The 14,442-nt window shown below is 56.8% G+C and overlaps 1 protein-coding gene across 5 annotated transcripts in view; it reads right to left on the bottom strand.

Moving 5' to 3' along the window:
• LOC119107055 (forkhead box protein P1) overlaps positions 1-14,442 on the bottom strand; it is a 52,754-nt gene that overhangs the window by 4,229 nt on the left and 34,083 nt on the right. For all 5 annotated transcript variants that reach the window (XM_037230409.1, XM_037230408.1, XM_037230411.1 and 2 more), the window contains 6 exons: positions 10,499-10,811; positions 9,868-10,045; positions 9,447-9,615; positions 2,724-2,792; positions 1,481-1,557; positions 973-1,074 (listed from right to left, as the gene is read on the bottom strand). In XM_037230409.1, the coding sequence (XP_037086304.1) occupies positions 973-1,074; positions 1,481-1,557; positions 2,724-2,792; positions 9,447-9,615; positions 9,868-10,045; positions 10,499-10,811 (908 nt within the window). The remainder of the gene's footprint in view (positions 1-972; positions 1,075-1,480; positions 1,558-2,723; positions 2,793-9,446; positions 9,616-9,867; positions 10,046-10,498; positions 10,812-14,442) is intronic.

The following is a 14,442-nucleotide window of genomic DNA, read 5'->3' as shown; positions in this document are numbered from 1 at the left end:
TACAAGACAAGACAAACAGAAAATCACCAGACGGCCGAGGCGAGATGAACAGAAAGTCACCAACGCTTTAACAACACAAACAAAGCTGACTACTAGGGGCGACGCCGGCCGTGGAGCTGAGGGGCCGTCTGCCACGACTTCCACCGCCGGTTAGCGCAAGGCTGTGGCTACTTAATGGCAGGTCGGCGCCCGTCGGCGTGTTTACATCATGCAGGCGCAGCCGACAGCTTTTCGTCACACCCACACATAACGCCAATCAAGACTCAACAAGCGCAGTTACCGGCTCCAGTCTTCTGAAAACGTTTGGCGAGTCCTATCGCTCAACAATGTCTGACACGAGTTCTGCTGGGGACGCCACTGGGATGCTATGTAAGGCCACCCACGACACTCCTAACGTCGGCTACTAGCTCTCTAAGCGCGACGCTGTGACATCCCTTCCATTCCAACTGCTCATGCTTTGTTCGCCAGTTTGGTGGCGGGTGCTCTGTTTTCAAAGCGGAGCCACCATTCCGACAACTACAGGCCAAACAATTATCAATGCAATGCACAATTTCCCGAATGAAAATGCGCGATTCATAACTGAACGATTAGCATTTATATTAGACCCAACAGAAAACACACACGCACGCATACACATCTGCAAACAAGGAGAGAATCGGCAGCCAGGTCCAATGGCCAGTAGTCGACGGCTGTTGACAGAGCCAAGCGACTTCCCTCGGCAAAATAAACGTCATAGGCAGTCGGTGAATCAATAAACGCGAACACACACACACACACACAGCGCGGCAAATGCTGCTCTATGCGAGCGACCGCAGATCGTTACCACCTCAAAGTGCTTCGCTCAGTAACCGACCCGATAATTCCTGACCACAATGCGAGCAACAGCGTCCTGACGTGACGTGGCTGTTGCCGGCCCCCGGCGGTCCAGTGCAGTGACTTGCCGCCGGTCCTCCAGCCCGGACAGAGCCTCACCTTCCAGGTGGCCGCGTTGCGGCGGAAATAGGCGAACGTGTTCTGGAACCAGCTATAGATCTCGTTCAGCGTCAGCTGCTTGTCCGGTGACTCCACAATCGCCTGGAACAACGCCACACACAGGTGCAAATCTTACAGACGGCCGGCGTTATATTTGTAATGGACCGTGAAGTGACTGGGACCAATCAACATACTACAATTGCACGTGTCTCTGCAAGATTCAGTCAGAGTGGCTTCATGGGGGTATCTTTCCTGTTGCGTCTGTGATAGTCCCTTGACGGGAAAGTGTTTCGTCAATGGAGCAGGTTGCAAGGAATATGGGAATACCATGCTTTGGCCTTAAGGTAATTGCATGCTCCTTCGAACGTTAAGTAGCTGCGAGCCTCTTCAGCAGATTGCGAGTCGCGTCGTTTCCGCGATGGCAACGTCTGACCGCTAACTGTTGTCGCAACTCACAAAGCAAGCAAACCGGCGCGTCGCGACGCCAGCCCTGCCGCGTCGGCCTCACCTGGCGGATCAGCGAGGCGTACGTGAACGGCGGCCGGATGTCCGTGCTGCGGTAGAAGTCGCGGTTACGACCGAGCTCTGGAAGAGTCGCAGCACCAGCGTCAGTCCCCAGGCCGGCGTCCAGCCCGCTGTCGCTCCCCACCGGGTTACGTGACACCGGCCTCGACCCGACCCGTGGACCGCGGCGTGAGTCGACGCGCATTGCCTCACGCTCAGTCGGGGCCAGGGGAAAGCGCGACGACAAACGGTCTCACAACATCCGGGAATTACGGATGCGTGCCACCATTTTTCCTTTCGAGCAAAACCGGCGAGTGGCATCGCGATGGATGATACGGAAGAATGCTAAATGTTGTAAAACAATTTATTTCGCCGTCTCATTTGCATAATCCCTTCTAAACTTTTCCTTCCCGTGGAACTTCTTTCTGTTTGTCCTGATTTTTGTTCACGCATCCAGATTTTTAATCAAAAGGAGATGACTATGTCATTTAAGGCTCGCGAGCAGGAAATGCTATTAAGTTCGAGAAGGGCGATTACTTAGTTATTGTCGCTTGACGATGAATTACGGTCATCCCTTGAGAATGTCCTGATTGCCTGAGTTCACCACTCGAGGACAGCAGAAGCAAATTAGCTTGATATAAACGATCTCGTTGCTTATTCAACAGCGCCTGCACTACGGTACTTTCATTTTCTGCTCGCTTTACATTACCAAAAAACATTTGTCCATCTTGTCTCCTTGGGACGCACTACACAGCTTATTCCCCACGGATAAAAAGACGACTGCATGAATAACATTTTAAGTTTTCTGAGGGCCAGGATGAAAAACTATCTAACGAGCAAACACAAATTTAACTAATCGCGAACTCTTTCATTTGCTCTGTGTGTTGATTCTCCGCGAGTTCCCCGAGGGCGTGGATCTTCATTTCCCCTTCATCACACATCCCGATTGAAATTCGCAATCTCGTACGCGCCCGGGAAAGACGGCCTGTGACGAGCTGTTACCCGAGGGCCATTTCAAGAGCCCGTGAGCTACAGTACGCACTGGCAGTACCCCATCGCTCCGGCAGGCACGAGCCGTGCGCCACGGCACGCGCGGGCAGTCCCCCGCTGGTACGACAGGCACGGGCTGCGCGCCACGGTGCGCATTGGTGGTGTCCCACCGACCCGATAGGCACGAAAGGACCGTAGCTCGAGGCGACCATCGGCGTTCAGCAGAGCCCCACCGCCAGGTCGAGGCCGAGACTGACCTTCTGTGATGTCCTGACCGGAGCGTTCGGCGGCTCGCCGCCTCTGCGCCGGTGACTCCTCGTACGGACCTGGGGCAGACACGGCGCCGTCCGTCAGCCCACGGCCGCGCGGGCCACACCCGTCACCACACCCCGAGCGCACCAAGACAGGCCGCAGGCCACACCCGCCGCCACACCCCGAGCACACCAAGACAGGCCGCGGGCCACACCCGCCACCACACCCCGAGCGCACCAAGACAGGCCGCCGGGTCTTGCGGCAGCCAGCAGCTTTTCAATCCACGCGCCGCCGCCAGCTGGCTCTGCGCAGTGCTGCATCCATCATATGGGAACTTTCGCGTGCCACGTTTTTACATAGTGCTATAATACGCTTATTCGCCATAAAGCCAAAATAAAAGACCGCCGTAATTATGGAACTATTACATAAACGGCATGGAGAGAACTGTCACCACTCACTGCCTTTTTCATTGCTGACAAATCAAACTTTTCAATCCGATCGACTGATTGACCGCGAAAACTGGGATGGACGGCAGAACAGGGCAGCGTGTGACCTGATGTCTATGTTTTATAAAGCAAGAAACGGGTAAGGCTGTGTTCTTGTAATCTCCCATCCTTGTAAGGTGCTGCGCGCCTATCAGCCTGAACAAGCGGGCTGCAGGCGAACGAAGGGTAAGTATAAGCGTAAAAAGGCCTTTGTTCAACGCTCACTTCAAAAGGAAAAACATGCGAATCTGATTTGACAACAACCGAAAACAGCTCCTAATTTCCTTCACACACAACAGATACAATCAAACCAATTTAGTATCTACAGGCCAAACAGCACCTGCCGCTTGTTTAACTCACTATTTTTGTTGTGAATCTTATCTGCTGTTTTGTACCGGTCGTTAAACTCCACAATACAGAGCTAAAATGCGCTTAGCAATGATTCCGCCTTTTAATCAGGGACTAAGCGAGGTGATTCACGCAAAACACTCATTAGGACAAGAAAACATCCCCTTAGACGAAAAACAGTCTCACTCCTGTATTTGCTATTGACCAAAGCGACAGTCTGCCTCCCCTTCCCTCGCCGCACCCTGTACGTACAGCTGGCGGACGCAGGTTCGCGGCGCGCGCCGTAGGTATGGCGACGGTCCGTACACATTCAAATGGCGGACTGCAAGCGGCGTGGGGCATGCAACCCGTTTGTCACTCCGGTCGCACGGTACGCCGGCGCGACTACACGCTACGGGAAGGTGCTGCGAAGGTCAGCCAAGCCTCACACACGCAACTGCGCTGCGCGCCGTCGCCTCATGGCGCCGGGTAAACGAGCTGGTCGCCTCAGCCCCACCCCAAAACTCGGCTTTATGGTTCGCTACCGTCTATGGAGAATCGTCCGGACTCAGGCATCACCAGCGAGATGTAATAACTTCAGCGCAGTGTAAAAACATAAGCGTGTGATTGCGCTACAGTCACATGCTTCACCGAATTATGCAACGAAATAGGTGAGGGAATAGAATGCTTTGGAAGCTGGAGGCGAGCAAATCAATAGTTTTCGCATTGGGTAATGCTAGCTGTGGTTTGCCACATTACAGGCATGCTACCTTGCCTTAGAAATGATGCTAGGTGCCCCTGCTGTTCTATTTGTAGTGTAATTTGCCTTCAGGCTGCCGGCGAACGGTAGGGGATGAGGCCGTATCAAATTGCAAAGCAACATCAGTAAAAATTGACGCAAACCATTAATAACTACACTTGTACAACATACAAGGCACAATATATGTGCTCCCACAAAAATGAAGATAAGCCACGGTAAAGGAAAGGTTGTTTTTATGGAATGTATTCAGATGCAGTGTCTTGATTAGAAAACTATCTTAAAATCGTCCAAACGCAGATTTCACAATGCTCTCGACACACACAAACAAGAGCCAACATGTGGACTTTGCTTCCTTGAAGCCGAGCCAAGTAATGACGGGCGCTAACGCGGACGCAGTACATCCGTGACGCTCGGCTTTGAGAAAACAGCGAACAAAACCAAGGCCAAACGGATGACGAGCAAATCAGTACGTGGATCAAAGCAGTTCAGACACCCACCATTTTCCTCTCGGAGAAGGTACGGATCTCCCTCGAACTACTCAATCGACCTGACCAGAAGCAAAAGCTCCCCCGTGCGATCGCAGGCGGTGGGTGGCCACGCGTGCCCCCCCCCCCTCCCCCCCCGGCGACTGCAGCGGCCAGCGCACAGTCGTGCCGCGGCGCAGTTTGTGTTTACCGCCGTTACGCGGCGGCGGCGGTCAACGCGCCGCCCGCTGTTCAATTATTGAGCCGGCCGCGGGGGCAGCGAGCCGACTCATGGCAGGCGCCGCGGGCTAACGGCCCCCGGGCGCCCCCAGCGGCTGTGACGTCACGGCCGGCCGGGCCGCCGACAGTGGCGGCGCTGTACCGCGGCCGCCGACGCGCCGGTGAACTATCCCGCCCTGGCCGGACAAAGCACGCGAGAGGATACAGCGGCTCGGGAGCCTGGCCCTCACTGCCGGCAAAGTGTAAATGTCCAGGAAGTGAGCGATCAAGAACCGCCTATGGACTTCGCAATATATTTATAAGTAAGGAGTACCGAACGATTGCGTTTTCGACCTGTAGTATAAGGAGTACACTGACGCTGCCGGGCAGGTCGACACCTTCAATCTTGCACCACTGGGATATCACATAATACTGCAAACCTCGAACAGCTATGTCTGGACAAAAAGGAGTCATGTTAATAAATCAAAACTCGAGCCGTCCGGCATAACGTACCGTGGGAGGCAGCGAAGCATTTTGATACCTAGGGCGTGTTGATATAGAGCCCGCCGCCGCTGAACCAAACCACGAGAGGCCTCGTCAACCGATTATGTGCATGAGTGTTGCCTTAGCAACCAACTGGTGTGTGCTTCTGGAGAGTGATCAGTCGCTGCAGAGAGTTGCAGCACAGAGGCCGCTTTTAGGTGAAATAAGATGAGAACAGTATAAGAGCGCACCGCTTTAATCGGAAATTTGGATGGGGTTTTTGGATGCACTGACTGCATAGGTCATATTACGGCGCAAAATATACAAAAATGCATTCATTCGATACAGTCTTTTTCGTCATTTCGGAAAAAAATATTTATACTGTTTTCTCGTCCCGTGGATATTGGCGGGAATCCTAGCATCGCAAACGAATGGCAGCAGCCGCGCAACACAACCGTAGTGATAAAACGTCCCGTCCGTTTACGATGCGTTCTAGTGTCTACATCCGTTGTGGCATACGCCATAATTTGGTAGATATGTGGGTAGGTGTGTAGGCACGCCAATACATTAATCAGTAGGTGCAGTAGTCAAACATCCCGAAAGCGTACTAATCTTACATACGATTCTGCTTCGACGACCTCATCTCGCAAGCCCTTTTCGCAATTTGTGAGAAGAGGGCCATGGAGCTCAGCAGCCGAGCAGCGATCAGTTCCAAGACAGGCTGCCGAGTTCGAAGTTCCAAGAGAGAATTCGAAGTTCCAAGACATGCTGCCGAGCAGGAAACAGTTCCAAGACATACTGCCGGGCAGGAAACCGTCCAAAGATTAGGACTGAAGCTAGCTCAGAAGCTTGCATGACGTCTACGATCTGCTGCTGCAAGGTTCCTCACTCCGACAGGCTGAAGCGGAGCTGAAGCTGTAGCGGCTGACGTGGAGAAAAAGGGGAGCACAGCAGCGTCGTTCAACGATGTGGTGAAGCACTGCGACCGAGAGCACCTCCCGGTAATCTTTCAGCTGCTCCGGTTCGCTGCGTACCACTCGATGTCCACCGCCGCAGCAGAGCACCCAGCGGAGCGCCGACAGGCTCTGGTCGGCTCGCGCCGAGCGTAATGCCAACAGGCTTTGGTCACCTAGCGCCCAGTGGAGCGCCGACAGGTTCTGTTCGGCTCGCGCCGAGCGTAATGCCAACAGGCTCTGGTCACCTAGCGCCCAGTGGAGCACCGACAGGCTCTGGTCGGCTCGCGCCGAGTGTAATGCCAACACGGTCTGGTCACCTAGCGCCCAGCGGAGCGCCGACAGGTTCTGGGCAGACCGCGTCCGGCGAAGCGCCGACAGGCTCTGGTCTGACATTGTCCGGCGGAGCAGAGGGCTCTACAGCACAAGATGCACGTCAGTGTCGTCGGCGACTTCAGCAGCCGGCATCGATCGGCGATCGGCCAGGGACTTCCGGCATTGTTATCACACCGGAGGCAATCAAGTCCTTCCCAAAAGTGCAGCCACGAACACAGAAGCCAGCATCAGGGGAAAAAAGAGAAGGTTTGGAATTTTGACAGACACTCCCCTTCGAGACAAGCTTGACGAGTATGACATGAAATCGGCGAAGGGAAGGAAGAAAATCAGAAAGTCAAAATGCAAAATGCTGGGAGGACAGCGACTTAAAAAGGAACATGGACGCCTTTTGTTTTTTATGCAGCGTGAGATATTCCTATTCATGTGAGCAGTGGATTGAATGCCAAAGATGCAGGAAAGAGGCATGCGCACTGTGTGCCGATATAGAAGCCGACCGACTGGGTGTTGGTGTAATTTTTGTCGTGATGAGAGCGGGAAGGGAGAAGAGGAGTTGTGCCAATGCAGCTATCAACAACTGTCGTTGCCTTTCTCGGCTATGGCTGTGCGGAGCACCTCATTATTGTTCTCGGTTTTGAAGCGACTTCATTTTCCTTTTTCTAAAAATATATATGCTGTGTTTTACAATTTCTTTTGACTTCTGGACGGAGCGTAACAACCAGACCCGCGCAGTGTAGCGTGCCTGGTTTAAGGGACTTCTTGATAAACACCACTTAACTGTGCATTTCGCTCTCCCCCATTTCACATTGAGAGGCGTAACAGAAAGGTTGTAATGGCTAAAAGCCGGTAAGATTTCCTTTGGGTTGTCACGCCTTGAGGGTGACACCATTTAAAATAAGACAGGTGTAACTAAAACCGAGCATTGGCGATTACAGCAAAATTCGTATCAACGTGCCTCACCCTCACCTGCAAGCCGGCACATTCAACCTGCCCCCGCTTACCCGCAGCTAAGCTTAAGTGCTTCTGCTTAATTGCTGGGAGGCACACAAACGTGGTGAACATAGTGGAAAGCATTGCACTTTCATACACGCCTGGAACGTAACTCATGCCGTGAATACCATGGCTAAGTTGTGGCCCCGCAGGGATTGCCGGAGCGCTTCAATGCGATGCGATCCGGCAGGCGGGGTGTGAGACCGGGCGCATCGAGCCCGACCGAATTCCGGTCCTCCGGCCACCGCCTTTGCCATCTTCACCCCGATAAATGATCGCCGGCCCGAGCTGAACTGATCCCCCGGTCCGCCTCCGACCAGGGGACGGCTACCATCGTGACTTGGTGCCCCAGCTGACCGCGTTACCTCTCTCCGCACAGCGACCAATCCGCGACGCCTCCAGGAAGACGGACACACAGCAGGGTCCTGGTCTGACTGCCTGCCCGCCGCGCCGCCGCCGCGCGCTGCCTGCCGCCTACTTGTTAGGCTATTTTCAGCAAACAAAGAGCACAACAACAACAAATCAATACGGCCCGGTCGTCAAAACAGTGCGTCATAGCGCGCGGAGAGAGGGCGCGAGCGAGCGCGGGCAGAGGGCGGGCGGGACGCACGCCTGAGCGGGCGAGCCGGCGCCGCGCGGCGCGCAGCCGCGCGGGCCGCCAGCCGCGGCGACTCTTAGCATGCGCTGGCACGCACTGGGCGGCCGCTGAAGCAGCAGCTCAGCTGCTCCAGTGCAGGGATGCCTTACAGAGGCGGAAGCCGACTCCATGCCGAGTAGCGCGTAAAGTTTCTAGCATTTGGTGCGCGGACGGCGGGGTTGACGCGCACATGGGAGATCGTGTTTAATCAATATCCAGTGCAGTCGTGCAGCTCGGCGAGCACCGGCAATTCAATTAAAGCAGCTACCGCAAAACAGTGCAGTGCAGTGTTGCTCCACTTCGACAGCGGGGCGGGCTTGACCGGGCTCTCCAGTCCGGCCCACGCTTCAGCCTGCTGTTTGTGTTATTCGTGCGCAGACATTGCCTGACGTCCGTGTTATTCCCGCCAGAGTGCATGTTTACTTAAAATATAATTCAGCGGTCGGGCAGTATGCATCAGTCTTTGTGTTGTGTTTTGTTCCGGCATACGGCCAACAACACAGGAGCGTGTTTTGCAGCCCGCCTGGGCGGCAGCATTAAATATGCACCGACAGCCCGGATAGTAATGAGTTTAGCTTTCCGAGTTCATAATAATCGCGCAAGTAGGGGCAGTAATGCGGTGGGCCTGTTTGCATGCACTCGTCGCGGGCACAACAAGGTATCAGATAAGCGCCGCACCGATCGGAGTATTGATCCACAAGCACGAATTTTCCGGGACTTAGAGAGGCTCCAAGAAAAACAGGCGGACAGACAACAGCACAACCAAAGAGCAGCTTGCGTGGGCGGCACAGCCGGTGGCGGCAGCCGGCTACAGTGGGAAAGGAGCGGCATCAGGCTCAGCCAGGCTGCAGTGGCGGGGGACGACAGCCGTGTGGTGCGCGTCACGGCAGCCCGCCCCGGCTGACGCCGCCAGCACTGATCGCCGAGCGGCGTGACTTGATCGTTTAAGTGTAACAAACGCCGTGCCGGTCCAAAGTCAACACGAAATAAAATGTGACCAACAACATATAGCGGGTAAAAATTCCTTGTCGCACCCGTCGGCGCGTCTCCACAGGTGACCGAGGTGTCGGTACTCACTGGAGGTCATGGGCTTGTCGTTGACGCGGCGCCGGCTGGGCCCGATGCTGGCCGGCGCAGGTGCGTGCAGCATGGCCGTGCGCAGGAACGGATTGCCCGACAGCAGCTGACTGGGCGGCGTCGTCGTCGGGAACATGGCCGCGCTCACCTGCGGTAAGCTCGGCGCCATCTGTGAAGGGTCCGGTCCGGTCTGAGCGCAGCCAGCAGGTACGCGGTAGCTAGGTGCGCACGTACCCTCTCCCCAACTTGTAGAAATGGAAAGCGTCTGCCATGGAAAGCAAAAAAGCCATTGTTATCGCTAGCGCATGGATCTCCGGCATCCGACGCGAAGCGCTGCCTCGTTATCCAAAAGGGGCGGCACATATCCTAAAATAGATGCATGCATGCAATAGTTGGTACCCTGGGGGCGTGGTGGGCTCACCGGCGGGTCTGTCTTCACCTCCTCCATACGCTCGCGTGTCATGTGGAGATGCGCCATCATGGCCGAAAGGCGTGCCTTTTCCTTGGCCAAGTTGGTCTCCATCTGCTGCACCACCTGCATCTGGACGCGCACGTGCGCCGTCGATCGGTCATCAAGCCGGTGCTCTGTATTCAGGTGCCTGCGGAGGCGGGCGGGGGCGTGATGTCAGCACGGCGTCTCAGGTCCGGCCTGAGGTCGCAGGCGCGGCGGACTTGTGGCCAAGCGAGGCGCGGGGGGCCAACGCAGGGCGGGGTACGGGCAGAGCAACAGGGTTAAATATGATATAACCAACCAACCCCCACGGATAACCAACCAGCGGAAAGGCGGCGCGGTGGCCGGTGCAGGCTGCAATTGTCTAATGAAAACTCCGTCGGTTTTACGAAATGTCACCACTGTTGAGGCGTCGCGTCGCGGGTGGGAGGCGGATGGACGCGACAAGCTTCTAACAATGTTTGCCAAGGTTGCGGCGCAGTCACTGAATCTACCCACGCAACGCACCACTGCCAGCGAGATGATGAGAGACCATGGCCTATCCGGACAGCAACAGCGCGGCCCCACTCCGGAGTGTCTCCCGCTCTCCCAGGGCACTCACTTGACGAAGGCCGGCCGGTCTGGGCACGAAGTCTCGCAGCCGGGCCAGTTGCAGATGCCGTTGGAGAAGAGCGGGCCCGTCTTGGCGGCCGCCTCGTCGTCGTCGGCGGCCGACGCGTGCCGCTCGTCGTCGCCGCCGTTGCGGCCGTCCCAGCGGCCGTTGGTGAGGGCCGGGAGCAGGCCGTTGGCGGCGCTAAGCGGCTGCAGCGGAGGCGGCGAGCGGCTGGTGCTGTACGGCGGCGACGAGCCGTCGGAGCGCCGGTCGCTCGTCTTGTCCCAGTGCGCCGCCGCCGTCGGCTCGCTGGTGGCCAGGCCTGCGGACGACGGGGCGGTGGTCAGCGGCACGGCACGGACTCCCCTGGCGAGGCAGCGGCGTGAGGACAGGCGTGACCCACACCGCTGGGACGCCGCTGGTGACTGGCGAGGCGGCCAGCTGTGTCGTGGTGTCGTCGGACTACGCTGTACAGCGACAGCAGCCTGTTGTAGGCTTCATGATTTGCGTTCGATTGTTAGTATGTCCAAGCCTTCCGTGATCGGTTTCGCTCGCTATTTTGACTCCCATTGCGGCGATGTCACGTGCAGGGCAATCATCCTTGCAAGTGATGTGTCGCCAATTTTGGGGCGAGGGTCATCGGAATAGTATAGGACGCGGAACGTATTGAGCCCGCGCCCAAACACTGCCATCTAACGACTCAATCCAGGCCAGGTTTTTGGAGGGCGTTTTATGCTGCCTGGACATGGCACATGGCGTGGGCCCACGTGGCACGTGAGTATTGCGTTAGCGCACGATATTGTGCCAGTGGATGGTCGATTCCGCTGCCACAACGCCCGCGGCCACGGCAAACGACCAAATATTTTGCACTAAAATGGTGGTCCGGCAGCTGACCAAGTCAAGCCCAAGGAGAGGAGTTGCTGGGCCGAGACAGCAGTGCCAAGTGCGGGTTCTCAGGGGTCAAAGGTGAGGACCCGAAGATTCGAGGCCCGGTTTGCATTCCGCTCGTCAACTGGCAGCAAGTCAGCAACCATCGGAGGCGGGCACACTAATGACATGGACAGCGAACAGGCACAGTTGCTCGCGTTCTGAAACGATCCAGCATGCATACTGAATGCTCGTGGGTTGACCCCAAGGCTAGCGACTCAACGGTGTTTGTTCCTCCCTTTCACGAGCGGCCTGCCGCGCCGACCTGTACAGTTCCATTCACAAGCGAACGTACATGGAAATGGCCGCGAGTAAATAGACACACGCACGTACAGGCGCGCACACACAAGCACAGGACGCCCTAATCGTTCGGCGGCTTCATAGCTGAGCAGGTCGATAGGAAGGACGCGTTTCCACGCCACTTCATGACCACAACACATAACGCCGCCACCGGCGACTGCACTCGTGATCGCCGTGCGCCGTGTAATGCGCGCCGCTGCATCGCTTCGCCGGCACCAACGCCGCGCCATTTCATTCCAATCCCGCGTTGCAAAATCCGCCCGAGCCCGGCGCGCCAGAAAGCCACCGTCGCGGCGTTGCAGCGCTGCAGGGTGGCATTGCGTCAGCGGCCGGCGCGCGGCCGGCAGCGATCTCAGGCATTCGAGACAAACAAGCCGCGCGGCCGCGCGCCGCTTGTTGGTGTTTGTTCCGACCCAATGCGCAGATGGCGGCGCGCGCGCGGGCCTTATCAGGGGGGCGGCTCCCGCTACTCCAGCCAGGCCACATGGCCCTGTTGACCGCCGGCCGTATCGGCGCCGGCGCCAAATGTCCAGAGTGATTGCTTAGCGTAGTCTATCAGAGCCGGGCACGTGGGGGCAGGGGGGGGGGGGGCGCACTTAGCGATCGCCGGCTGCCATGGTACACACATCTTCACCTCCCATGTAACACATGCACTCAACGGGGCAAACACATACATTCTCTTGCACACAAATGCGCAGGATACGGCGTATAGCAGCCAGACAACATAATTTGGCGCAGGTAGCGCTGTGGAAGTGGTTGCCAGCAAAATAGGCCAATACGTCCGCAACGCAAGCTGCTGATTGCGCCACTTGATGATGAAATATTAACAATGAAAAACACAGTACAATATAACAAGGCCCCGCCAGAAGCATGAAGCCAGAGGAGCGACCAATCAATCGCTCAGTTACATGACACCGCAATTGGAGTCGACCAGAGACCAGTTCTGCAATCACATCGATCGACGCCACATCCCCCGTGAGAGCCACTGGCAAGCGGTGGCAATGTGTTTTGCAGGGCGTTGCCAGGGATACGAAGCATCTACGAGCATTAAGAAACAATAGCAAAATCCCCGGCCGCCTTCGGTGGCGTTGTGCGGCGAACTGAGCCGCACGCAAGGCTAAAATAGGTTCCCTGGCCGATGAACAAAAGGCAACAGAGCGCGGTGCGTCTTAAAGGGAGTGTCTCACCTGCGAGACGTATTTCGAAAAAGTGTTCTAATGAAACCTCAGTACTAGTTAGTCTTATAATAGCACTAGATCGTGCCGCTACATCACCGTCGAGACACAATAAGGATGTTTGTTTTGTTTATTTTCTATTCCAAATGACGCCGACAGCGTCTTGTAACAGCGAGTGTTTCAAGCTTTCGTATTGCACGAACCTTTTGACGCATCATTGTGCGGAAAGCATCACAGAATATGTATGCAGAAAACAAGGCCAATAAAATACATTACTTTAATAAGGGTGAGCAGGAAGCCAACTGAGAGTTCTATCGCAGGGTTGGCTACTTCACAACGAAATGCTGAGCTGTTCAGAAGAACTTCGAGAAAACTGGTTCTACAGATCACATCGCACGCATCTGATGTAATAGTGGGTGAAAAGGTGCAATGCTCCATTTAAGTGTCCTTCACACAGCTGCCCTCGAGTCCGACGATGACGCGGAATTGACTGGCCCGTAGGACCGGTATGATAGGCATGGATGCGTGAGCATGAGCGGGATCGACGACCAAAAACAACAGCAAATGATGTTCCCCCATGCAGCAAAATGATATGATGCATGCATTTGCAACAATTGTGCAAGTGCAACTTTGAGACGATGGACACGGAGGGTGTGCCGAACAAGTTTAAGGATTTGTGGCAACCGGAGACAGGCGCCTCTTCAGATCGGCCCACGATGACATCATCTCCAGCGCCTGCGGCGCGAGGCAGTGCCTGTCGTCGACTCACTGAGCACTGCTTGTCGCACGTCTCGTTCGGAGCACGTGCCACCCTCCGCCGCCGCGTTCGACCGCGCCGCCACGTGCCGCGGCGGCCGCGCCGTCGGGGCACGCGCCGACCCCGGCAGGTGGCCGCCGCCGCCAGCGTCGACGTCGACGACCCCAGCGGCAGACAGAGCGTCGGCGTCGGCGCAGCGGCCGGCCCGGCTTTGTAGCGGGCGGCAGACGGCCGCTCTAATTATAGCCCGCAGCTCGCACCTTTAAAGCGGCCGCGACCGTCTATTGATCACGGCTCGGCCGCCGAGTGGCCATCGAAGCGACGACCGCGGTCGCGCCGCCCCGCTCCCCGCGCCGGAGCACTGGAGGGCCAGTTAAGGGTCAGTCCTGGGGTCAGAGGATGGGAGGGCCGGACCGGGCCGGGGCGGAGTCGACCCCGCGCCGGGCGGCCGAATACATCTGCCCGAGGTCAAGTGCACCGGCACGCCGATCAGGACTCGGAGCGAGGTCACGGGGCTTTCAGGATAGCGTGGAGCCGGGCTGAGATCGCACGCTGCTTGACGCCTGACTGCGGCGGGTGGGGAATAGGATGCGAGCCCGGCCTCAGGCCGCGGCCAGGTGCACTGACGGGCCCTTTTCGGCCAGGCGCACTGACGGGCCCTTCTGGAGCCAGTCTCTGACGCGCGAGCCCGGCGGCCGGTCCTCGCCCCGAGCCCGGTGCCCGGCGGCGCCCGGCGGCGTCCGGCGGCCGGTGCCGTGCCGGGATCGATCTGACAGCGGTGGCGGCCGTGCGGC

The sequence above is a fragment of the Pollicipes pollicipes genome, unplaced genomic scaffold, assembly GCF_011947565.3.
Source record: "Pollicipes pollicipes isolate AB1234 unplaced genomic scaffold, Ppol_2.1 Scaffold_6686;HRSCAF=7923_pilon_pilon_pilon, whole genome shotgun sequence".
In the NCBI taxonomy this organism is placed as follows: Eukaryota; Metazoa; Arthropoda; class Thecostraca; order Pollicipedomorpha; family Pollicipedidae; genus Pollicipes; species Pollicipes pollicipes.
Note: the sequence above shows the minus strand (reverse complement) of the source record. Positions and strands in the feature narration are given on the sequence as shown.